General features: G+C 37.9%; 1 protein-coding gene across 2 annotated transcripts in view; it reads left to right on the top strand.

Moving 5' to 3' along the window:
• POU6F2 (POU class 6 homeobox 2) overlaps positions 1-27,884 on the top strand; it is a 305,013-nt gene that overhangs the window by 197,992 nt on the left and 79,137 nt on the right. For both annotated transcript variants that reach the window (XM_030445663.1, XM_030445664.1), the window contains one exon: positions 9,191-9,522. In XM_030445663.1, coding sequence (XP_030301523.1) covers positions 9,191-9,522 — 332 coding nt within the window. The remainder of the gene's footprint in view (positions 1-9,190; positions 9,523-27,884) is intronic.

The raw sequence follows: 27,884 nt of genomic DNA, 5'->3' as shown, positions 1-27,884 counted from the left end.
TTTTTAGTCCATTTTTATTCTTCAGTGACTGATGAAGAATGTCATGTGCAGCATGATACTGCACAGCTGTATAGGGCCTGAGAGCATCACAGACCTTGCAGGATCAAGACACATGATTTGCTTTGTTCATTTCCTCATCTTTTTCCCCTTCCTGCTCCTATCTTTTTTTTTTTTTCATGACTTGGTAAAACCAGGGATAGTTCAAAACTGTATTAAAGATAACAGGACCTGTTATTAACAAGTTTAAAGAGAAGTCAATGCTCCAGCAGAGCTTTTGTGTGTACAGCCTTGCAGCATGGCAGAACTGACACTTGCACCTGGTTCTTGTACTTGCTGTTATAGTTTTATTGATTGCAAAGGAAAGGACTGGACTAGGCTGCATTTTTTTTCCTTATAGTATACACGCTGCTGTTTCCTGAGTCATTCCATGGCCTGTTCTTGCTGCTGCTCAACTAACTTCTCTAGCTGGAATTTGCACACTGGCAACAGAATTTTCAGCTGCTTGAATCTTGTAGTTCTTAATAAGTTGTCTGAGGTCTGCCAGCTTTCAGAATAGACTGGAAGTGGAAAATGATAGAAACACAAACATAATGAGAGTCTGAGAGATGAAAGCAGCTAGTCATACCAAGTCACTTGGTGGGCACCGTACCCTCTGCTATTTCCAGTGATTGAGGCTGGGGAAAGTGACTATGTCCTTTGTCATTCTCAGGACACTTCCACAAGCTCAGCATCAAGGCCAGCCTTTTAAACCACAAACACTTTGATCCACTGTTCGATTGTATTGTTTAAAAACACCCAAACACACACATGCACAAAAACCTCAGTACATTTCACTTACAGTAACTTCACTTTTAGTTAAGGAAACATGACTCACTTCAAAGACTCTTTGAAGAGACTTCTAATAATTCCTGATCTTCAAAGAACCATTGCTGAAGCTATACCTGGATAAATATTTCTTTGTCAGAAAAGCCGCTTGCCATAAACAATTATAGGAGATGCAACTGCAGGCCTATTTTCTGAAGAATGTAAAATCACCCTTTGAAGCCACCCAGGCAGTTCAGCTAGTTCCTCTTGACAAGACTTTGCCTAAAGCCTCATATAGGCACCTTGCCAGCAGAAATGGCAGGGCACCCAGCTGACTGGGGACCCATGGCCCTCTGAACTTCAGGAGAGGATTGTGCACGACCTCTTCCAAAGTTCCTGGGGCTGTGGTTTGTTGCACTGCTGCTTCTACAAGCATTGCTTCTTCTGGGCACATAAAAAACTTAGTCTGTATAAGTGCCATGGAAATTATGGTGCCTATCAGCACTAGAGCATTTGAAAGAGATAAGGAGAGAAAAAAATTATCTGCAGTCCCTGATATTAAAACTTGTATGTTCAGAGGGTGCTTACCCTTTGTCTGATGCTCATTATGAGTCATGGTTATTGTTCTTTGAGTCAGCAGACCCTTGTTTCAAACTTAATTTCTTTGTGTCATTCATCTGTTCGCTGTCACATCCCTTTGACTGTACAATCTTATGCTGGACTCTGCTGGCCTTTAGAGTATAATTTTTTTCCTTGTCATTAGTTTCTTTCAAAGGAGTCCTGCAGAATTTTTCCCAAGAAATGGGAGGTTATCTTAAATTCTGGTCCACAAAAACACCTTTATGGTCTCAATATGGTCTGGAAATCCAATCTGTAGGAATACCATGTCCCTCAGTTTAATTTTCAATTCCAACACTACTCTGTTCTTAGACAATTTGGGACCAGTCCTGCTTTCTGTAACTAGAAAACCAATTTTATCTGGCGTAAGTACTTGATCTCTGAGAGAGTCATGTTTTCACACAAGCAAACAAAAAAAAACCCCAAAAACAACCAAGCAAAAAAAAAAAAAAATCACACCACACAGGCTGGTAAAATTAGAAGTTTTCCAGATCCAGATAACACTTGCTTGACACCCAGCCTTTGGCATTCAAACACTTACAATGCCCTCAGACTATGTTATGGTGGGTTTTTAATTGCCTGTCTTTGCATGAGAGTCCCAAGACAACTCCCTGATTGATCCCCTGTGTCTCGATGATACCCTGACTTCAGTTAATGTTTCAGCCATCTGTACAATATGAGGCCTAAAGTCCCATTTGAGCTGAGGAAGCAAATGGCTTATTAAAGTCTAATTTCTCCAGCTTGTTCTTGCCTTTGGGCATTTTAAATAGGTTAATGCAGTTTTTACAATACACTCAGGGAACTTTACTCACAGAGTGTTGTCATAAAGTAGAGGAAAATAGCCCCTAGATTATCTCGAAATGGGAAGTATTCCAAATATACTTGCTCTAATACTTAGTTACTCTCTCTACATAAAACAACTTTTCCTTATTTATTTATTTTTTCTTCTCTTAAGATTTTAGTGGATTATTGTACATTTTAAGGCTTGGTAAAGGAAAAAAAGTCAGATTTATTTAATGTAGTGAATCATTTCTCAGGAAAGTTCTAGTATTCATCAGAATGTGAAAGCACCACAGGCACCATAGAAATTATGATGGTTTTCTTCCTAATACTTCCTTTTTATTGCCTATATTCTTTAAAGTGAATTTAGTGCTCATGAAAGATGCTGGATATGACAACAGCAAGAAGCGAAGCCCTCTCTTTATCTGCAGAATTTATACAAGGAGCATTGGCAATGCAAGTTTCTCCCCATAACCCTATCTGCTTTCTGCAGCTATAACCTTGAGGGATCACCTTTAGGAAAGAGAAGATGACTTGGTCTCTTTACTCTTTCTGTCCTTAGCCTCTCTGCAGAAAGTTCAAATAAAGATGTCAATTGATGCCATCCAAGGCTGTAGTCTTTATGATCTTCCTAATAGGTACTGGGAGGCCACCAATTTATTACCTTGACTATGTGGCAGACTGCTTCCAGTGTGGGCTCTCTATGGGTATTCATATGTGAATACATCTTCTATACATATAATGTATCTTCTGTAAGGTAGAATACACTCAAAAGCACCATTAAAGTTCAATGACTTTTGTTCCCTGTATTGACCTAGACTGGATTTGAACCAGTGATTTCGAAATAATATGCTCTGTATCTCCTTACTAATCTCTTCAGCCACAAGTCCAACCCTTCCTTCTTTCTTTCTTTCAGAAAGAGGAGGATGCTAATGTATGTAAAACAACTCATGTTTTGCTCTCGAAAACAAAATTGAAGTGCATGCAAAATCACATTGTTTATTTGGCTAATCTACCCCTCATTACCCAGAAGGGAGAGAGCATAAACGCAGTCTTGCATTAGGCTGTTCAGTGTGTATTCAGTCTTCAGAAATCTGTTTCAAAGCAAAGAAAGGCATATCCCTCATTAGAAGGAAAACAACAGGGTGGAAAAAAAAAAAAAAAAAAGAAAGTGGGCCTTGTCAACTCAAACACAAGCTCAGATGCTTAAGTTAGTTACACTTTTCAGTTTAAGGCAATGCAAATCCATTCTCCATTACTGGGGAAGAGGAAAAAAAGACATTAGGACCTTGAAATGGCGAGAGCCAAGTTCTGTGCTCAGTCAAATAGGAAAAGGTTTAATATATGGTTTTCTCCTTTTTAGTCCATTGTGCATTGTATGAAGGCACTGAAGAACATCTATGTAATTATGTAAATAGGAGGATAGAGAAGTGCAATAGTTTGTAGTCTAAAATTGTTTCTTATTCCTTCTTCCTCTTTACACAGAAATAAACATCCACAAAACATTATTAAAATAAATCAGACATTATGTGAAGCTTATCCACAAGAGCAGATTCTAGATATAAGTTGAATCCCTGAATATTAGTTTGGTTTTCTCTGCCAAGCACTGTAGAGGTCTTAAAAATCTGAATTTATATTATGAGTGAGAGGTGAAAAATGACTAATTATTTTAATATTGTTTTCAATATATTAACCTGTGGAATACCATATGTTCCTTGCTTTGGGGAGAAATGTGATTACAATGTCTATTTTATCTAAAATATAAACAGAGCCATTCCCATACTTACACTGGCAGTTGATACTACTTTCAGTAAATAAAATCAAGATTGGGATTTGAAGACAGAGCCTTTTCAGTTTTCAGTCATTCCCACTGTCACAGGTCAGACTGCTCCTTTCAGCATGGTTGCATCAGAGATGAATTTCTCCCATTGCACAATCCTACTTGACAGAGGGGCATGTTAATTTCATTTCAGGTTCCTGTGTAAGTAACCAGCAGAAGAACAGATGATACAAGAAAAATATGAAAAGACACTTTTTTCTGTAAATGTTGTAAATGCAGAGCAGCATTGTGCTTAATGTATCCCCCAAAGGAAGTCAAGTCCATAAAGTAGTCTGAGGTCTGTGACAAGTATAGAAGTAGGTAACCTAGGAGATCAGAAAGTTTATCTCTTGACAATCCATTTGCATCACTTAGCTGCATATCTCGTGTTCTATTGTAAATGCTTTGATACTGTGGCTAAGCATAATCCTCTTAAAGTAGAATCATAAAATTTGGGGCGATCCCACAGCACCGGAGCAAGTAAGAAATGATAGTTAAAACTTAAGTTTGAAAATATCTCATACTGTTGTTTCTTCATAGGTATTAATTTTTCTTCCTATCTTCCTGGATACCTTGTTTGTATTCAACATGTGTTTTTGTCAAGGAAAATTGAAATATAACAGAGCTTTTGTAGATTTTACTCACAGTGTTTCATAGGTTGCATGCATTTTTAGTTAATTATTGCTCTTTTAAATTGAGACTCTTTGTGTTGCCTTTTTTTCGCCACAGGAAGACTTCTAGCATTTTTTGCACACCTTTTTAATTCTTGAATGCAATTCTGAAAGAAAGTAGGCATTTCTCACTTATATGTCAAAGTTATACTCAGCTGTTAGGCAGTATGACATAAAAGGATTCCTGTGAGGAAGGCAGTGCATGTTATCTTTTATACATGCAGACCTAGCGCTGTTGTATCACCTGAAATTCCATCAGGCTCCAAGCTCTGCAGAAAGTGACAAATGCTAGACAGGTATACGATTTATAATGGATGAGGTATGCAAGCAAGCTCTGGGAGTGGGATTGGATTTGATTACAAACAATAATATGACACAAGCCCTGCTGTGGATAGGACACATATTGAGAGAGGCAGTGCAATCAGGCAGCCTAAACACCGGATTGCAGGCGTGATCTGGAGCCCTAAATCCACCTTTGCAATGCACCTGATGTGTGGCTTTGGAAAAGCCTTGTCTGATGTAACAGTCCTTCTTCCAATTCCCTACCTCTTTGTTTAGGAACAGCATGTTAAACAATCTTACCTCACAAGCCACTTCAATGCAATTTATAGCTCAGCATGATGGTAGACTTCAGAGAGGCTTTTCTTCTTTGAAAAGAATTATGTGAAAAGGCAGTTAAATTTGAATATTTTTATGCAATTGCTGGCAATGAACTTGGAAACCTTTCCATGAAGTAACTTTTCTCCATCAACAAAATTTTTCCTGAGGGACTTCCTTCCATCCCATCAAGAATCAGCACCTTTCTAGTATAAAATCCCCACTATTGAACATCATAGATATTGATATTCTTACATGAGCCAACATTCAAGTGTTAGGCAGTACTGAATACAAAGCTTTTCTACTGCCTTATGGGGAATTTAAAATATCTCTGTATTTCCATCTGACAGTGTTGGGCATCCCCACAGAATTTACAAAATTGATACTTTTCAAGTCAAATTCCGACCCTCTTCGTTCATCGGAGAAGTCAGCTGGCCTGAGTGTTTGCACCTGCTCACATTGTCAATGCACAGAAATCTGTTGGCAATGGCCATTCAACTTTGGTTATATTAGCAGCTCAGTAGGACCTGAACCTGCAAAAGTTTAGGTTAACAAAAAAGCTCTAGAGGCATTCTTGTCCTCTTTTTCTTCCCCCTGGATACTGCCCCTTTGTTTATGTATTGACAGAAGGGAAAAAAAATGTACAAATCAAAATGTCCATTAGACTGAATATTGGTTTTATGGAGAGTGGAAGTTTAATAAATATTTAATTTTTAAGAATGTAATTCAACACCTGATTAAAGTCATGACTAGTTAATGAAAACCAGGCCTACACCATTAGGATGACTGCTCTAACAAATCTTACATGTGCAACATTAAAATCTTTCTTTCTGAAGCAGATATACATTTAGTAAAACAGCATTTCAATTAGTATGGGTTTTTGTCCAAGCGTACACAAACAGATCAGTAGATTTTCTGTATACCCACAAATGTGCTATAAACTCTGATTCTGTAAGACTACTTATGGCCCTGTTTGGCAGCATCTCAATGAAAACATCCTGAAAGAAAATTCTATGTTCTGAGGGGAACACAAATGCTAATAATCATTAAATACTGATCTTCTGACTGCTCTGAGCTACATGCAAACACGCAAAACAATAAACTTTTTGCAATATAACGTAACAACCCCTTCGTTTCTTTTAGTTTGTCAAGAAACTTCACTTATTTTTACACTCTCGGCTTCTTTACTTTTCTCCTCATGTCTTTTATGTCACCATTTTAAGAAGTCTGGATGGTGATGCTTTAATCTTTAACTTTCTGTCAATAGATACTTTTTGCATACCAAAATTTCAGTCATAATATCCTTGAGAAGAAATTAGCGCTGACCTGTTTTTGAACTTTTATGCTATTGGAATCACAGTGTTCCTTCTGTCCTGTTACCTCATGTTACCTCATGTTGATAATTTCAGTATTCTTCTGGTTGCTGATATATTTTCAAAATTCTAGCTGAAAGGCATACCTGAAGGAGCCAAACATGCTCTATGCTCAAAAAATGTTTCAGTAGATGGCTTCCCACCTACCTTGAATAACTTTACCTGTTCCCTACTATGTGACCTACATACAATCTATGGCATTCTGACAAATCCATCCTTCCAAGCCTTGGCCTTTAAGAGTGCTGTGTGGGAGCAAAAAGGTTCAGTACAAAAATCTCCCATTATATCATGTTTACTATACAGAATGTTTTGTCTCATCCTGTGCAGTTGTGCACACAAGATATAAAATGACCACTTGTTCCTCTCTATGAACTGTGTGAATTAAAAATTATACTTCTGTAAGGCATCATTCCATTCATTTCCGTATTGAAGTCTTTGGAAGGGCCTGTTCAATTTGAAGTCTTTGTTCTGGTCATCAGTGGTTTGTCCAGAATTATAAACTATCATAGGTGAGGAAATGGTCTGCACGAAGTAAAGAGCTGGTCTAAATTAGTTTTTTCCTCATGGTAATGGGAAAGGTCTTTCCACCTCTGTGTACACATAGCTAAAGATAGAATTGGTAAATAGTATTCCTTGCCATCCAAGGTGCTTCATACTGTAGTCAGTATTTGTCTATGCAGTTGCTTTCCTGTACACACACTTTTTCTGTTTTTTGTTCTAATATGCCTTAGATTATATTTCCACTTACCTGCACACTTACCTTTGAGGCATTTAGGTGTTAATTCTTATTGTTGAATTGATGGGAGTGTACGCTTACTTCTCCAGGCTGATTTCTTTTGCATGAGATACCATGTGTGTTTTTAATCTGATGGTCACTCTGTCTTATGTTGAAACACAAAACTTCCATCAATAACTCTCCTGATGGAAATATATTGGTGTTACCAGTCCTACTTCTCTACATTATTCAGGTTCTTTGTTGAAGTCAGATATACATGACTATAACTTCTTTAAGGCAGATTTATAGTTTGATTCCCACCTCTAGTGAAAGAAAATTTTGAGCAGCTATGAGTACAGAATGGATGACCAACAGCTCTTCCTACTGAGTCTTTTAATATTCCTTCATACAGCCTTTTTTGGCTTACCCATCTTGCCTCATCTTTCTCCATTTTCTTTTTTCTTTTCCTTATTCCAGTTTATGGTTCCCATAATTTTGGCTTACCCATTTTGCCTCATCTTTCTCCATTTTCATGTTTCTTTTCCTTATTCTAGTTTATGGTTCATTGATTTCATAAGTCAAGACCTCAGGTTCATCCCTGGGGCATAGACATCTGGAAAGCTGAAGCAGGGATGTCGGCATAAAAAGAAAGTGGAGATGACTTGGCTTTATCTGCCAATCCACAAATAACTTGCTGAATGGAATTTCTGTCCATGAAATCTAAATACCATTTTAGAAACAACAAATTTGATTAATTCCCAGTTTGCTTTGGCTTCTGCTGATGGAAACTGAAATACACAGTGGTGCTGGCAAAGTAGTATACAGAGTGCAAAGTAGTGCAATGAGCTTGTAAGTTGTTCCTCTTGGGATCTTTTAGCCATTTAAAGAACCCCTAGGATGCCGAATAAAGTGGGTAAGGCTGGAGACCCAGTTAGCTTATTCAGGACATAACCCAGAAAATATCAGTCTCCGGTGATGTTCTGGTTGCTGCTTAAATATGTTCTTTCTTAGCGACATCCCTGTAGCACACTTCTTGCCTTCCTGAAGTAAATTCATGTCCTGGTCAATTTGAAAGAATCTCTGCTCCAGCTCCTCAGGGAAAGTTGTTCCTCTGTGCCAGAAGGTTGAAGTGGGCCATGGATTTCCTCTAGAAAAACACAACAGACCTTTGCCACCAGAAGTAAGTGAGCAGTACAAGTGCAAAGAATACCTATCCTATTTTAGATGTGGATGATATGGAGCAGTTCTAATTTCAGACACAGATATTTTATTGGGTATTTTTTCTACCTATGAACTTCACAAGAAATTTCACAGCTGAATGTTTTATTTCCTGACACCTTTTGTATAAAGATATGACAAAGCTCTTTTCAGAGTATCATTTATTTACAACTGCTGTTTTCTCCTCCTTTTTATAACAGCATCAGTTCTTATTATGAGTTCTTTCTATGCTGTGTACAGTGATCTCTTCACCTCTTCTTTAGGCAAGCAAAATTCCCATTGGCTTCACTGGTAAGCTTCTCTGAGTAAAGACTACTGGTCAGCCCTGATGCCTCTCCTATGGGAGAGCTATAGCCCTTCCAAATCTTTGCTTTCATTGCCTCCAGCCAAATCCAACTTACCACAGGACTTCACTGTCAGAACCACAGGCTATTATTGATGGGAATGTTGATGCCACAACTTGCGGCTAGCTGAGCTCAGGGGACAGTGTGCACCACAATTTAACAGAACCTCAGTTTGGTCCAGGACAGATTTAACATAGCAGGTATTACTGAGAGCTACATAATCCCCTTCCTTCTCTTCATTCAATCCACAGCTACCTCATCCCTGAACTCCCAACTTCAACAGCTTCAGCATCTTCAGCAGCTCCAGCATCAACAGCAACAGCAGCAAGGTCAGCAGCAGCAACAGCAGCAGCAGCAAAGCCAGCAGCCACAGCAAGGTCAGCAGGCACAGACTCCACAGCCACCCCAACAGACCCAGCAGCCACAGACACAACCATCAGCAGCACCGCAGCAGAACCAAACACAGTCTCAGAACCAGAGCCAACCTCCTTCAGCCCCACAGTCCTCCAGCTCTCCTCAGAAACCCAGCCAGTCACCAGGACATGGCCTTCCATCTCCTCTTACTTCACCAAATCCATTGCAGGTAGGACAATATGTACAAATCTCTCACAGTATAAGAAAGGAAAGGGTATGTTCTCCTGCCAGAAGGGGAATCAGGTGATGTTTATGCCCTCTGCCCATACAGGCTGAGAAGTTCCTCCTTGTGTTAGTTAATCCTTATAGGCTCTTCACACAGTTAAAAGGCCTGATAAGCCAGAAAAGCACAACTAATTATTGTCCTAGTCTGCTCCTTTCTGAAGACTACACATCTTTTGATCCTATAGTCCATATCAAAAAACCCATAGAAAATAATGTAGAATTTTACACAGATTCAGTGTTGCATCTTTGCAAATGGTGTTTGCCCAGCAGTCACCCTTCATGTTAACTTATGAGGACAGCAAAGTTCATTAGCAGATGATCCTGACTGTCCCTAAAAGAAATAAGAACTTCTGCTGGTGGACATGTGTGAGGGATGGATGGATTATCCTTCCTCTTGAAATCACAGACCTACCATTTACCCTGCTAAGTATCAAATACTTCTCTTAAGAGTCTCAGTATAGACTCCAAAGCTAAGAATACCAGTAATGCCTTTCCTAGGTGCTCCTTTCAATTATATGGATTTTTTTTTTTTAAATGTACCAACAGCTGTGGCACTCACACTGATGCTGGGCTCTGCATGTCTTAGATTTCTCAGTCAGAAACAGGACAGTTCTGATCCAGTGGTCCTAATTTCTTACGCTTTGGTGTTCTTGCACTACGTGTGTCCTGCTGTAGTCACATGGTGCAAGAACCGCTTCTGCTGTCCTCACAAGTATGATTCTGAATAAACACCAGGATAGTCTGTGAAGTGAGCAGTATTTTACACTCGGCAGTGAAACTGCACTTAGAAACTAGGAAAGTCTCTATTTCTTTTATTCTCTAAATTTTGAGAACCCACTTCAAAGGTTTTGTCCACACTGATGGATTTGGCTCCTCTTCCTGCAGAAATAAACTGCATTAGCTTAATAATTAAAAAGAAAGAAACAAACAAAAGATGTTTTCAAACAATGAAGGGAGCCAATATACAAGAAGCTGTGTCTGCTGTTTGGTCAGTTAAACCTGCATTAATATGAGCTTCAACTATTTTGCATCAGATCTGATTTTTTAATGGTTTATATAATAAACTTAAAAGTCCACAAGAGATGTGCCCTTGCTTTCTGAGTTTTTCATAGAGTAGAGCATAATGTTTCTAGAGCTTCTTTGGTGTATTGTCTTAAAGATTACTTAGGTACCACTTAATGCCCAATCTATCATGCTAGTGGATGCTTTGGGACTCTTTAGTATGCAGATTATTGACACACAGACACAATAATATTTCCAGAGGAACTTCTGTTACAGTTTATTGTCTTAGTTCAGCTGTAATTTATGCACACTAACTGTATACCCTATATGCTTCTAAAACTGCCTACTATATATTTTGCTACGAAATACATTCAGTTTTCCAAACAAAGCAAATGCACACATAAATTAGATTTGGAGCAGAGAGGAAGTGGGATTATGTCAGTGAATATACCTCAAGAGTGTTGTACTGACAGTGAATATTAACTCTCATATAAGCTCTGGTCCCAATGTAAATCTCAACTGAATCTGACTACTTCCAGCCTCATCTGTGACCTACAGGTACAGGTCAGTAGAAACACTTTCTACTGTTAGCTCTCCAGGGTCACATCTCACATCAAGAAATACAATAAAAGTAAGGAAAGCCAGTAATTCCTTTCATGGAAATACCTTGGCACATCTGCCTCTTTAGCATGCTTATTCTCACAACGAGCCTTCTGAGGGCAGTCTGGATGTGTCAGACCCAACAGAAGTGGAAGGAGAGAATGAAACACACTGCGGTGGTTTTAGTTCAGATGCTAAGCCCAAAACTATTTAGGAACTGGGATTAGAGATAAGGAAAGACACTATCATGAGAGGTTTGGCACTGGCCTGAGCTCAGCCATTCTTGATAAGCCAGCTGCATGATTGGGACACTTTCAAAGCAGCCAACAAATTAGAAGTCACTATCTGTCACTTCTGGGTCAGCATTAAAAAGTTACTAATAAACTGGGGGATAAGTATTTTAGCTTAGTATTAGTACTGAACTTTCTGATCCTCACCATTTAAATAGCCATGAAAACCCAAGGCTTGTTCACAGGTATAACCATGCTGTAGGCCAACATCCAGAAAACAAGCCAGACTTCACCATGGCACTTCAGGACACATCTAAGTGATGTGTGTAAGGCCAGTAGTTTGGCCTTCTAGACATTTTTACAATACATGTAATTTTTCTCAGTCTTCCCTAAGAAATACTTAAGAACTTGAAACATGTTCTGTCATATTGCTGACAATGGTGAGACTCTTTAATATGCAAAAAAGTGACACTCATAAATATTTCCAGAGGAACTGCTATTGAACTTTATGTATGGTTGAAAGATGAGTTTGGGTACAGAGCAGTGGTAAGATCTCCTCCATGAAATTTGTCTTTCCATTCTAAATCTTGCAGAGAAAAACATTTTTACTCCTGTACATCCAGACTGAGGACTGGATCTGAAATTTTTTGGGTGGGGCGGCAAAAACATGTAAAAAAACAACAAAAAAAGCCAAAACAAAATAATGACAAAAAAACCCCAAACTCAAACAAAACAAACAACAACAAAAAAAGAGGGAGCAAATGTTTGGCAGGAATTTCTATTTCCAGTTCGTAATAGCTGTTTAGAATGTGGATTTTTTAAATGTCTAATGCTTTAACTTAAAAATCGACCTAGAGCAAAATTCGTAGATATTATGGCCTCTAAGGTAATGTTCTTTATGAACTAGAATGAAATGGGTTTTGTTTGAAGAATATTAAGGGAATAAAGATCAACTAAGTTGAAGTTTGACAGCTTAAATTTCATTTCTGAATCCTTGATTTTTTCATGTGGGCTTTATCCTCTTACATTATTCAGGATCTGTCTGAAAGATATTAGTTTAGAACAATGTAAGCTCAAAAAATTGTCATGAAAAGTCAGTAATTCAGGAGGATGATTGTGTTTGTTTCAAAAAACTCTGAAGGATAACAACAATTACATCTCAAAATGTACAGATGCTGTCATGTCCTTCAGAAGGCAAATTAAATGAAAGTTACTTGCTTAGGTATACCTGGGTGAGGTATTTTGCTAGCTGATCAGAAATGAATAATACCAATGCAGCATACACCAGCTAAAAGTCTCAGAACAATTCTTGTCCAACCATTCTGTAATATTCTGCTCTAATTGTATCAATATTCTCTGCTCAGTTCAGTGGGCTGGACTGTAGTTACAAAACTATTCTTTTTAGGATGCCTTTTAATGATTTTTTAGAAAGATGAAAAACTTCACTTGAGGTTCCAGGGCCCGACATTGGTGATGATGCTCTGGATTTACACTGGTAAAAGCAACCACTGCAACACCAGCATCATCACCGATTTACAAAAGACAGCAAACCAGAGAAGAATTTTCCAGAACAGACCCATATTTCAGAAGGTGGTGGGTCAGGTAGATGATTGAAAACTTTCATCCCTTCTTTTTAAAATGGTGAAATTCCTCATTTAGATAATTGTAGTCAGATTTTTACTTTCTTTGTGTTAGTTGACAAAGGAATTCAGAGGTGAAAGGCAACCTATCTCGTGTAAATTTAGACTTCAAAACCTTAACTTCTGGAAAAATACACTTGTCCAAATATGCTTTAGTGTCATTACATGACAAACTATACAGGTTCTTGAATGTTCAGCATGTTGCAACTTCAAAGCATAGTTAGCACCTCTTACAGAGTTTCTGTTCAATTAAATTTCTGCAGCCATAAGATCTTGATTATATACTGTATAAAATCAGATGAGCCAAGTACTAAATAGCCAATTATTCTGCCTGACTACCAGAATAAGGCACAGCACGGATTTAACTGGCTCCAAATGGAGGTTAGATTCTGGTGCTGACACTCACTGTGTTTTAGCAGTATGAATAAGAGAACCTACCCACAGCCAGATCTACAAAGGGAGAGCTGCACTATTGGAACAGAAGAATTCCCAATGATTTCTAGTGTTCTGTTCATGTGTGAATAGGAACAGACAAACAGGAAATCCCCCAGGGATTGCCCTACTGTAAAATTATTCTGACCGTTTTCAGAACTCTTTCCTAAAGCAGCTTTTTGTCATAGAAGCCTACCTACAATAACTGCAGCTGACGGAAGATGATGAGTGAGGAAAAAAATAATAATAAAAGCAGCGAAGAAGGGAGGTGAGGATATGACAACAGCAGAAAAATCTTCCAAGTAATAGGAAACTCTAGGATGGCAAAACCAAAACCTCCTTCAGATTAAATTTTCATGCTAATCTTAAATAATGTATTTGGAACCTCAACACTTTTATAACAAAGGAGAAAACAAAAGCAGAAAGGCTGAAACATTCAGCTGTAAATGAGGCAGAATGTGTACACAGATGCCTGACACTCCACTAGTGGCAAAAAACAAACTTCCCCTTGCCTTCCCCCAGTCTCATTCACTGGTTAGCTTCTCATTAAGGGAAAAAATCTAATTTAAAGACACATTAGTGTTTACTGACACTTGGATGAATTTGCCTGTATTTAATACACAGAAGAAACAACGAAGTCTCTGTTGGTTTGAGGAAGGGTAGCTGGAATAAATTTGCAAGGACTATAGTTGTGGGCTTTATGTCTGTGCTCACATCCAAGACCTTCTGTATTTTTCTGATGCTTAGTGAATTATGAGATCAGAAAACTTGATCAAGGTTGTGACACCAGTAAACCCACTGATGTGGTTTTTTAATTTGTTTTGCTAAAATTATCTCTCCTTCTTCCTGCATATGATACTGTGCCATGTATGACTGTCTGAGTCTGTTCCCAAGTTACCTGGTAAGCAGTTGACAAAGAAGTAGTTTATAATTGGTGACCAAATGTAGTACAGAAATTTTCCAAATTTTCGTATTTTCTTTTATCAGTAGGGAGTGAGATTTTGTACTTCACAAGGCAATGGGTGATACAGATATGCACAATGAACATTTATTTTTGAAGGTTCCTGCCGAACGCCTGCTCAGGGTGAGCCTGTTGAAGTGCTGATCTTGATGGATTTCCAGAAGGTACTGGCAAGACCTGGGTCTCAGCTCTAAACTAATAGCAAGGAATCTCCTCTGCATTCAGCTGAACTGAGTTGGTCTTGGTGAACTGTTGAGAATATTTTGCATATTTCATGCCTTGCTCATTTCAAACAGGTTCAGAAATATTTAAACATCTTGTTCTACTGATAGTTTTGGATTTCTGTGTATTTTTAGAGTATTTCAGTTATTTGTGTGGGTTGATAAGGATGATTTCATGAATGAGAGGCAAGTACCCTTCTTTGTTTAAGAATTTCCACTAGCTAGAAAGTCATGGTCATACTGAGGTACCCACACACACAGTAGTTCTGTGAACTGCTCAGACATTTACTGTTCACAAGCTTAAACCTTGCTTGAGAAATTGAGAAATTGTCAACTTTGGATTTCAGTGCCTACAGGGCCTCCTTTCTTCCTCATGAGGTTCTTCTCCTCATGATCCTCTTTATCCCTCCTGGGTTTGCCACTGACCAGACCTCATGGGGATGGCAGCATCACAGTTTGTTCTGCCTGGACACAGGTGTCTGCCCTATGCTGACACAACGACTTTGTCTGAAGGCTGCTGCTCTTTGTGTCTACCTGGAAATCCATGGGCATGATTTACACAGAAAGGCTCAATTCAGTCAGGTGTAAGACTTCATCCATCCACAGGACTCAGCAGGATTTCAGATTTGTTCCTCAGCTGTCTTTCTCCTCCCAGAAGCTCACTGCTTTTTGGGGTCTTTGAGGCGCTGGGACTTCACATTATAAAGCTGCTGAATATGGTGTTTAAACGGAACAAAGAAATTGTTTAAGGGTTCTCAAAGAGACTTCATAAGGAAGTCTCTTCATTCCCTGAGGAAACCTTCTCTCAGTTGGAGCACTGGCTGCCTGGTCCATCCAAATATACTCTGCAACTGTTGCTATTTTCAGAAGCACAAGGAGTGCTGGTGTCTGACTCACATTTAAAGCAAAGGAAATTAATCTTTGAGCAAAACAACTGGCATTATTAGCACCCAAGGGGCAGAAGCTGAGGCTGATATAGGAAACCATTTGCTAGAGAATTCTCTGAAGGAGAGGAAAGTGGAGCTGCTTGCCCAACAAGCTCCGGCTTTTGAAATGGGTGTATTTAATAGACTCCCTAAAGTAACTGAAGTATTTAATGAATGGGAAGTAAATAAATAATATCCTCCCAGGAAAAATTTGAGAAAGGATCCATACCCTATAAGGTTTTCTATTCCCAAAGCCTTTCTTGGCAGAGAGAAGGACTCTGGGGGAACATAGAGACAGAAAGCAATTGCACAGCCCCTCGGATCTTTTAAATCCAGCGTATCTGTTTTGGTAGGATTAATTTATCTTAATTTCTCTTTTCAGATTTATTTCCAAGTGTTTTCAGGAAAGCAGAGATATCTCAAAGCATTACTTTACTTCCCTTATTTTTCATACTCATCACATCTTTATGAAAACGATATACATACAAACAAACAAAAAAACACACACCCCCAAAAGAAAAGAAAAGAAATGAGAAAATATTGCCAGTCATCACAGGTTTCTAGTTCTGTGAGAAAAAAACACCCTCTTCTCTTTGGAAACAAGTGAACCAAATGAACACAAAGAACCTAGTGGGCTTGTTGAGTCTGATTGAGGAGCAATAATCTGGAAGTGCTGTAGCCCTGGTGTTCTATCATTCAAGGGTCCTTGTACAAACAAGCACCTAAAAGAGGTTGCTTAGCTTTTAGGTACTGCCTAAAAAATAGGCAAAAACAACCAAACCAAACCAAAAACAAAGAAAGAAACAAACAAAAACACACACAAAAAAAGGAAAATGAAAAAAATTAAAAGCCACTCCAAATTGGTTTTTAATGTTTAAAATTCATCCTTTTTTGGTAGCATTACTGATATCTACTGGTGTCCACTTGTGGATTCTGTCAGTCATTTTAGCAGATGCAGTTTAGGGCAAGTTTTTTTTTTAAAACAGTAATACTTTCTCTTTTTTACTGGTAGCCAGAATGTTTTGAGAGAGTGACTTAGCACAGGCCTGGAGATTATGAAATTTGCTTAAGTGTTAATGGGTTGATTGCTGAGTTACAGCCTGCTGTCTTTACTGGAAATTGATTGACTGGTGCTCCAGGTCTTCACACTTGGCGCTCGGATTTGACTCGAAAATTCTGCCAAGTCTTTTACTCTGAAATTTATCTTAATTAGATCTGAAAGACCTGCCACAGCAGAATAGTCACACCGATTAAAATGAAAAACAGGAGAAATTACTGATCAAATTAATCATAATGTCGGGTTACAGCTGTAGGTCTGATGTAATTTGCCACTCCAGTGAGTTACATCGGCCCAGGCAGAGGAAAGAGAGCTGGTTTTACGCTGATCCATAACACCAGGCAGCTTCGGGCAGCCCACCAGGATGTTTATTCCATTCATTCTCTTGGCTTACTCTGACCTTAGTGCTGCAACTAGAAGCAAATTAGGTAAAAGAAAAGAAATACCCATTTATCCGAAGGGTCGCACTGAAAACATGAGCTGTCCGAATACTCCTTGTTTCATTTTTCCTTTTCTCCACTGATCTTCTACTCTTATTTGAAGTACCCAACAATTATGTGGAAATTGGAAAATTAAAAGGTCAGAGGTTACCACCTCAGGCACAAGTCAGAAGGTATGTATGTTAAATACATATTAGGAAATTAGGGTCATTTAAACAAACAGGTAAATAGCAACACTTGAGATGGCAGGTCCTAGCAGGCAGGAAATCAATGATCAGACTTAATATCTTGTGATGATCCTAATTTTTTCTAATTATGTATTTATAATATACTACACTCTACTATGATCTTAAAAAAACAAACAAACAAACAAACAAACAAAAAACAACACCAAAAAAAAACCCAACACACTGGCTGAATCCCTGTAAGAGGAAAGGATGTTGTGAGTCTTGAAGAGCCCCACCAGAAACGTTTCACCTGGAAGAGAAATCTTCTGCAAGTTTCCAACTATTGTTCCACCAGCAAGGTTTGAAAGATTTTTAGGACAGCATTCCTGTTAGCACCACTTTGGCTACTGATCCAGGAAAAAATCAAGAAAGGAAGGTATTTGCCACTAGCTGAGAAAGGAAATGAAGTACAGGAAAGAGAACAAGAAAGTAGATGAGGATTCTGTCTTTTGAAAAGAAAAAAAAAAAAAAAGGCTTACCTTTGAAATACAGTCATATTTTTTTGATATGGTAGTATCTTAAAATCATCTGGAATTTTCTAAGTGATTTTTCTTTTCCACCAGTTATGTAATTTCAAATTTCACAGAGCTGCTTTTTCTCCTTCCCAAAATTTCATCTTAAATTTCTATTTTAGGCCTGGGAAATGAAAAGAACTGAAGATAGCTTTTATTTAAAATAAGTTTAAGCTGCATATAAACAATTTGTCACATTGAATTGCCTCCAAAAATAGTAATTTAACAAATGTAATTGAAAATAGGATAGGAATTTGAATTAATTCTGATAGCTTCAACATGACCAAATATCCTGTGAGGATTCCAGTTGAAGAATGCTGTGTTTGTGAAAGATTGGAAGGCAAAGCTGAATTTCCAGAAAAGAAAAACTGGTGTATGAAAATAACACAGCATATACTACTAGGATTATCCTTTTACTAAAGGAATGATGATGGTGCATTTTGGTTCTTAAAGGATCTGAAATTCTTTAAAACAGCAATCACTGGTGCAGTATCTTTGTGTACCTGTTAAGAAACACTTAAATGCTTGTAAAAAACATCAGGGAAGCAGTCAGGCATGGGAGAATACTAGGCTTCCATAGCAAAAATAGACATCCTATAAAGAAAACCTGAAAATATGGGCCCAGTCACAGTACAGAGCAGTGCTGTATAGTAGGGATGGCTAATAAACTGATATCAGAAGATCATTCTGCTTCAATGTGATAACAGGTACTATAAAAATTGTTAGTTGACAAGGCTTTTATGATTTTCACCATAATACATTTATAATCTCATTTTCAACCTGCTGGATAGTGTTAGGCTGAAGTCCTGTCTCGGTCTTTCCTTACTTTCCTCCCAGTTTGGGAAGTGCTATCCTTGTGAACTGGTGGCTCCAGCTGGAACAGGACATGAGATGGGAGAGGTCTGATGTCCTCTTCACTTTTCCTTTTCCCCAGGGGGTGGAGGACAAGTAGAGCTGCCAGCATGGGTGTTCCATGGGCTATGGGGCAGTTGGTAGAGGACTAGGGCTGTGTTGGGATCAAGGTCCAGAATGGGTTGAGTGAAGAGAAGTCTCATTCCTAGGATTCATCTGAGAGTGCAGCTTCCATCAGTGTAGAATTCCTGGGGAACAGAGACTGATTTTATGGAGGAAAAGGAACATGTTGGAACAAGAAGAGGGGAGAAATGCAATTTCTGCTATTCACAATGCTTTTGTTCCTACTGACCTGACCTTTTCCACTGGGAGAGAGGCACCAAAACCAGAAAGACTAGCATTGTGAAAGGCTGAAATTGTATCACTGATCACCACTCTGTAATAAAATGCTGTGTGCATTTTCATCCTACCTCTGTCTGGAGCTTTTCACTTTATAACAAAACTAGCAGTACAACTAGGGAAGCTGGCAGGATTTTTCTCATACCTCTCAAATGAGACAGGAGCAAGCTCAGTTTGCCATTAGGAAGGTTTTCCTCTCTCCTCCCTTCCCAACTTTGTAGGACTACAGCTTTTTTTTATTATTCTTTTTTTTTAACTGTCTTCTGACTGTGAAGCATGTTCTACACGCAATCAAAATGTGTCTGACAGAACTTTCAGTTCATGTAAAACAAATACAAAATAAACAAAACTTGAGAAAACCAAGCCATTCTGAAAATCCTTGATGTTTTTCCCATAGACATTCAAAGAGTATGTCTAGGGGGAAATCACTGGGACTTCAAATGTACAAGCAGGTATAGAGATAACATGTCAGTCCTGTAGACCCAGTGTGGCAGTCCATGCTCTCATGAGCAAAAACTTCAGGGAAAGGAGGGGAGGGGGTTCTTTTGCTGCCACATTCAATCTGCATATTTATCTCTAATCTTGTTATCAAGTTAGGCTTGTGCTTTTTGAAAAATAATTTACATCAAGAGGCAAAGTGCACTAGTAAATGGGTTGTTGGTGTCAGGAGCACCAAACTGCAGTCTCAGCCCTGCCACTGTCTCAGATGTCACTTTGTCTTTCTGTTCTTTTGTTGATTCTCCCACCATTGTTTGATCTCTTCAGACTGCAAACTTTTACAGTTTTTCAGTATAATGCAATGAGACCTTGATCTTGCGTTGGGCTTCTAGATACTGCTGTAACACTTGTACTACAAAAGTAAGGAATATTCAGAAGAGGAATTGCATGGCCTTAGCAACTCTCTTGCTGAGTTCAGAATAGTATTGCTGTTAATTTCAGAGGAATTGGTATCCATTTTGTTTTCAAGTATATTGAATATTTTGAAGTTTCTGTCAGCTGCTCAGTGTGCTGTCAAATGCACTAATGAAAGGTTTTCCTAAAGTTAATTTTCCTACTCGTAATACAATAACCAAATTTGCTTTAACACTTGAAAAAATCCATCCATACTAAAGAGAATCAGTTGCTTAATCCTAAAATTAAAGGTTATTGCATGCAAGAGAAAATAATTACATGCTCAAAGTATGGAAAAAAGAAAACTTTTTTAATATGTAGGTATTTGTATAATTAAAGACTAATCAAGCATGAAGGCTGCTGACTAAACCAGAAAATGAGATTGTTGGCAAGCAATATTGTAATGTAAATGCCATTTTTGTTTAAGTACTAAAGAGCTGGAGGAATGATATCCTGAACAGATTAAAAGCAAACAGCATTGATAATAAATATTTATCAGATTTCAAATGCAACACACAGGGATTTTTTATATTTTACATGCAAAATATATTGGCATTGAAGTACTCAGTCACTTTTCAAAGGTTTGTTTATATCTGCAGTTTAAGATGTTGAAAAGAAAGTACTTACTAGTAAGAGAAGCAGGTTTAGAACTCAGTCTTAACCTGTAGCAACATCAATAGTCTGTAGGCAGTGGAAAACAGCTGAGAGTTGCTAGCATATTTAACTACAAATATATGAGACCAACTCTTAGGGCTGCCTAGTGAAAAATTTAATGTTCTTTATGGGTATTTTCTATTATTTTTCTTTTTCCAAGTTGTTCACATTAATTGTTCAAAAAGAGAGGGAAGCTTCTTAAACTTCATGCCATGGAATAAATGCATAGTAAAGTATCTATGGAGTGCTTTTGTATATACAAAGATTACACCAATGTAACCACTATTTAGTTCTAAAACACTGACTTAGTTAAAGGTTTGTATCTTGTTGGGGCAGTGCTTTTAAATTTGCATAAAAGTATTTCACTGGTTCAATGTGCTGATTGCACACTTTGTCTTATGTTATTACAGCCTAAATCTGGTTCAGCAGTGTATGTACAGATATTTGGCTACATTAAGAGTTGAGGAGAATGAGAAAATGCTAGAAACAAAGGACCAAACATGTTCCTATTCCTGTCCATTTTTTTTTCCAGTATACTCTTCCCAGAGTTGGCACTACTCATCTTGCTGAGGCCCAGCAGAAAATATCTCATAATCAAATGATCTCATCATAATAATAATGAGATAATCAAATTATCTCATAATCTGTGAAAAGATTCTTAAATGCAGTGCTTATAGTAGCAAGGCATTAAAGACCTTTGCTTTACTATGTGCAGAGATGGCCATTCCATTCTTTGTGTTGAAGTGTTGAAGTGTGCCTCCTGTTTCCTCATACTTTTCAGAATAATTTCCATCTCACTTTATTATGACTGAGAGATACAATAGTATGTCACTGACTGAGTTATCGGGGGAAAAAGACAAAAGGGATTTTTGAATGTAAGGCTGCCTACAACATTATCAAATTTTACCTAGCCTGGTGTAATTATATTCTATTAGCCTTTGGACAAAGGGAGTGTAGACAAGTTAAAATTAAATAATACTGTACAAAAGTCTAACTCAAGTCTCTTGAATAAACATTGATCTAATTTTCAGAAGGGTTGAGTCACTCCCATTGATGTGAACTGTAGAAATTATGGCTTAGCCCTCAAAGGTGCAATATAATAGATTTCAGCCCCTAGAAAGATCTTTCTTATGTCTATAAATTATATCATAGCAAACTAACAATTTGGAAGTACCAAAATTCAGATGAAGCCATCCAGTTTCATTTAATACCGGTGTTTATCTGAATTAGTGAGCTCTTAATCTATAACTTCACAGACAGGCGTATCACTGTAGCATAATTAAGAAACTTTATATTAGGTACTTTGTAAGTTGTCTAAGCAATTCATATTTACACTAGTTTAATGATTACATGGGTAAAAACACACTAAGGAAACTAGTCCAAAACCCAGTGTAGACCATCAATCAGTGGTCCAGCAAGAAGCAAACTAGGCATTGAAGCACATTTGGATCAAAGCTATGCAAGTGATGTCTGTGAGCAAGGTCTGACCCATAGGAAGCTTCTCTCCAGACCTCAATTGAACAAATAAAAGAAAAATAAAAGTCTTTTGAAGGCAACTGCACATGTGCTTTGCTCTGGGATGTGCTGTGGCTCTTGAGTCCTGAAAGTAGCCCAGCTTCTTAAAAGAGATGGGCAGGTGAGAAGTCTGCCTTTTGATTTTGTTTCATTGTTTTTCATACATACCTGAGTGAAGCACGGTAATAAGTTTTAGGCTTCCTGATAGCAAAAAAACCAAGTCCTTTTCTTCCACAGAGATGGCTCTGCCTCGCAAAGTTTATCGATCCTGTCAAGCAAGTGATAATTAATTCCTCTTTTTGTTTTCTAAATGTGGTGTTGGATAAAATGTTAGTTACAAGAAGGGTTTACCTATTATTCCTGAAAGGGAGATGACCACAGTTTACTAAGCAAAACATGGTAACATGTAAATTATTTAAAGTCTGAAACAGACACTTTCACAAACCATTAAACCATCCTATGTCTTGGAACACAAAGAGGTTATCCCTGGGATATTTATCTAAGGGGTCTGCTGGTCAGAAGGGGAATGGAGTCAGCAGAAAAAGGAGTCATACACAGAAAGAGCAATTATTCACAAATAATAAAAATGAGGATAGTGGTTAGAAGTGTCAGCTTATACATCTGAGATGCCTTTGGTGGGGCCATTACTTATAAAAGAAAAAAGGTCCTGCCATTTAGCACTAGATACCATGTACTTGATTCATGGTGATCATGCCTTGTACAGTGTTCATTTATGTGGAAAACCTACAAAGAAACTTGAAACCAACTAGTGAAATGTAAAAATGTCTCCTAGTTCTCTGGCATTTTAGTCTTTGACAAGGATCAACCTAAACAGCACCTTAAAGTCTTCAACACTTGTATACATCATCTCCATTTACTGTCATGAATCAATAAGGACATGCAAGCTGCATCTTCAGTGTGTAGCATTGAAAGTCTTAATCTGATTCTCTAGGTTAACTATATCCTTTACTCCAAACCATAAAAAACAAGATCACAGTCCTGGTTATAGCCTCACATAAAAGTCTGAGGGCCAGCCAGATGTCACTCTGTTTTCCTGGACTGTCCAAAAAAAGTGGCCTTATTTTCAGATATTATTTGCCTCTCATCTGAGCAACAGGTACTGAAATACATGGAATTTTTGCTGGACATGCTGTATTAGGTTTTGGAATTTCTTCATCTTAATTGTAGGACCAGGCAAAAATCAGGCACAAATATATTCCATGAGCTCAACAAATATTTTATTCCAAACCAGAAAAAGAAAACAGAAGAAACAGAATGGCTGACAAAGTTTCACATAGATGAAATAAAACTGTGCAGTCTGATTGAATCCATTTTCCTTTACCACATTCACATGCAACTCTATCTATTTGAGAAATTGGATTGAAAATTAAGAGCCCAAAACTGAGGAATGTCAGTACTACCAAAAATTTTCTTTGGCAGCTTTTGGAGGGAGAGACTTCGCAAAACAAAACAAAATGCCCACTACTTTCAAAAAGTATCAATTCCAATGGAAATATTAATAGTGCAATAATATTTTCCATAATTTTTTTTCAATCTTTTTGAAAAAAAACTTGTAAGAAAATATTTTAAATTAATTATTAACCTGGAAATCACCATGAGCTTCAGAAATATTACCTAATGCTTAGAAAAGCTGAATCTGACATTTTTCCAGTAAACTGGAAAGTTGCACTCTGTATAATCTGCACATTAGGCTGCTGTTTTCAAATTTCCCAGGGGATGAATCAGTGCATCAACAGGGATAATGATCTGAGGATGAGACTCTTTACAAAGTAGAAAGAAAAAATGAATACACTTCCCACTTCTGACAGCTGACAGACTATAGTTTGCCCAGTGAAATAGAAGCCAACCATGCCAGTGAAATATTCCAGCACTGAGCAAAGGAGATTTACTTCAAGAACTGAGCTTTGTAATCATGAGGGCAATAACACCCTCATTTTCCTGTGACTTTTTCCTTTGCAAAATGCCTAGCAACCTTCTTTTAAATAGCAGGACCACTCAAGACTTCTTATTCTTTAGTTTTTGTTGAAAACTGTAGATTCACTGAAAAACAAGTATATTCACAGCATCTGGTGAAATCTTGTCATTAGACAATATGTAAACCTCAGGTTATAGCCTTTCACTGCACTTGATTCAGCACAAGCCTTCAGCCAAGGTCTCCATGAGCTGGTCAGTGCCCTGATTTTGCAGCACAATGAATTCCTGAGGGCTTTTACTTTTTCATCTTGGACTGTTCACTAGACCAGAAAGAGAACTTAATCCTCCTATATGTCCCAATGCACATGGTAACTTTTAGGAAGGAAACAATTCCAAATAATAGCAGAGAAATTTCATTGGTCTGTAACTTACTGTGAGCAAATATGCATGTCTGCTGGAAATTTTAAGGAACAATTTCTATAAGTGCTAGGCAAGCCCAGAAAGAGTTATGGAAATATTCCAGATGTAAACTAAGAACAGCTTGCCTTTGTTCTCTCTAGGGAGAAGAGGAGCTGAGCCTTAGGATAATTGAGTGGTTTGGGTTGGAAGGAACCTTAAAGACCATCTATGTTGTATTACCAATTGTTTGGATGGGAGAGTTGCCACTTGATCATAGCATGAGAACTGCTTTTTATGGGAGGGCTGCCTGGTGTTTGGATTGTGTCTGGCTGATTTTCATTTTGCAGTTGTGCAAAATTAAAGGATGATTCCTAAGATACTTAAGGGGAAAATTTTTAAAAGGTGATTGATACAGAAAGATGAGTGATGAAAGATACATAGGGAGGGTATGTAGAATAAAAGTTGTTCAGATTATTTTTTTTTTACTAATTGGTATCTTCTGAGGATAAAAATTATCTTTAATGTAGATAAGGATTGACTTCATATCATGCAACAATAACTTTAATATAGTGAAGCATAGAAATGCTTCCAGAAAGTACAGTTAAAATAAACCCTTAAATATGTAAATTCTCTTTCCAATTATATTGAGACTTCATGAGCAAAATCTCATTTTTAATTATATTAGTTCTATACAGGCATTTAAAAAAGAGAAACGATAAGTTGTGAAAATAAAGTTTTAGCCTTAGTGCTTTGATAAAGTTCCATGGCCCCTGGCCCTTTAAATATTGAGTTTGACTGTAAAAATATCACTTCCTATTGATCACATGGTTATTAAAGTCAGTCAAATGCTCAATTTATATGTCAAATACTTGTAGTATTTCCTGTAAATATTAGAACAAAAGAAAGGGGTGATAATATCATTGTGTTCTGTTGCGTTAGATTTATTCAGCTTTTCATAACTGAGAAATAATAAAAGTGTCACTAAGAAATGTGTTAAATATGCCAAGCATTTATCAAGGGTATATTAATTTGCAGCTGCATCATGTGTGTGGTGTATATCTGCATTAGTTCAGATATTTGAAGGCAAGAACATACCCATGAAACTGAGAGTGGTAGGATCTATATATACCAGGTGTTGTGGTTGTCTCCTTTCAGAACACCTTCCAACATACTTGCAACCCTGGAAGAGTGTGACTTATTTGTTGAATCTCGAGGAGAATGAGCAAACTTAAAAAGTCAACAAATATTAATTAAATATTAAAGGTGGGTTTTAAAGTACCTTCAATATATATTGCTCCTAATGACATTCAAGTGCTCTTACAAGGGAGGCCAGGAGGGAGATCTTTAGATCCCCAAGGCTCCCACAAGATGCCTTTCCATAACCAAATGCTTTCATATAAGTAATCGAAAGAAACCTTTAGTCAGCCACTGGGGAGTCTTTAGAGCCTGGCTTCGATTGGAGTCTGAGTGCAGGCCTGTGAGCAGGAGGTGTTTGTAAGCATTTCTAATGGCATTTTGATGTACATGTACAAAATTGATGTCGGAAGGATCATTGTAAAGTCCCAAACAGTGGAATATTGAGGACATTTTCAGGTGGCAGTAAGATTCTGGCTGGGTGAGCCCAGTATATTTTCTCATGTCACAGTTGATTAGGTTCACAGGGAAGTGGAAAGAGTAAAAAATTCTCTTATTACTGCAGCAATGCCATATCAGCCTCTTTTCCCTTTGAATGCAACATTAGTTTTTGTCCAGAACTCTAACTGCTTTCTACAGTTTGGGGAATTGTAAAGCAGAAACAATTTTCCCAGCTAGGCTGACCTTCACAGTAATGAGAAATGACTGGAATTTCTCTCTATTTCTCTAACATCTGGGGAGGGGGAGATAGGAGGAATGTGTTTGTTTTACCTGATATTATGTTGTGGGCATCTATTTGGCACTTTGAGTCTAATTTTTTTCCATTCAGGAGATTACATGGACTGCTGCACCATCTGACCCAGTAGCCAGCCCTCAAGTGTACAGAGAAGCAACAGTAATGTACTTTAAACCTTTTTTTTATCACAGCAGTGATGGCATTTTATTTCAGCCATTAAATGATTATTTTTTTTTTCCATGGGATGGCTATTTTCATTTACACATCAGTACTTGTTCAAGTGATGAGCAATGATCTTGAGAAAATTTCAGATTCATTACTGGCCAGGGAGATGGTTGTGCCTCAAGATGGACACACATCTGTGAAGCTGTCCTTGTGTGGCTGGTACTATAGTATTAGAGTGCTTATTATCTCTTGGTGAAGAATAAGAAAATACTGCAAAACACATTTGCAATACAAATAAGTGCTATGTCCAAGGAGTCTTTCACAGCAGCATATCTGGCTAGAAGTCTGAGTTGTTTCTGGGTTCTTTGCAGGTGTTTCAGAATAAAGCAGTTTCTCTGTACAATCTGAAGCCTCCAGCAATGCATGGTGGTCGAGGGTAGGTCTGGCCTGCAAATGCAGAAGTAACATTGCAGAGGTGTTAACACAGGCAAGCTGCCTTTTATGAAGCAAGATGTGCCAGGAAGTGTGAAGGCACTATGACAGGGCATTAAATGCAATGAGTCACCCAAGCAAACATCCAGGATCCCAGCACACTTACACAGCCCATGCTGAAGTCCATATTGCTGCATCTTTGGTATGACATTGGCATGGACTAGATAGATTCAGGTAGGATTCCACCTGCTCCTGTTTACAATATAGACCGATCTGCTTCTTGGAATCTGTGGTAGGAAAATACCCAGGAGTTCCTGGAACTCAAAACAGTTCAAACAGGAGACAAATTGGATCAAATCTCTAACTGCAGATCACTCAAATACAAAAGCTGAGTGGTAGTTTTAGGGAATTCATAGAAGTCAAGCGTTTTCCTTAAATATCTGCTTTGTTATAACTGCTAGCAATCTATGGAAATTACAAAATAACATGGAAGAAGTAGGTTTCCACCTCTTTTCACCATGGAGGAATAAAAGGTATCACGGTGTTTCTAAGATAAAAAGGTTGCATAATACCTTGCAAATTTTCAGCAGTTTAATTGTACTCCTCTACTTGTACTCTATTTGGAAGGCATGAAGCAGTGAACGTATTCCAATAAATTGGAGTTACTTTTTCCTAGTTAATATATCCATGTTATAGACATATTTTAGGCCATTGCTTTAATTCCATATTAATATCCCCAGCATGGGAAGTACAGTGAAGGAGTATTGAATTCTGTGATCATGCTGTAATCCCTAGAGTGTGATATCTCATTAACTTCAATTAGTGGGCTTTCCAGAGCCACCACATGATTTTTTTTAAGTCTCCAACATGCTGTAATACTGAGAGGTGACTTTTTCTGATGTATTCCTTCAATCTAAAATGTCTGTATGTCTGCAGCTCATTGATT

The sequence above is a fragment of the Calypte anna genome, chromosome 2 (assembly GCF_003957555.1).
Source record: "Calypte anna isolate BGI_N300 chromosome 2, bCalAnn1_v1.p, whole genome shotgun sequence".
Classification (NCBI taxonomy): domain Eukaryota; kingdom Metazoa; phylum Chordata; class Aves; order Apodiformes; family Trochilidae; genus Calypte; species Calypte anna.
Note: the sequence above shows the minus strand (reverse complement) of the source record. Positions and strands in the feature narration are given on the sequence as shown.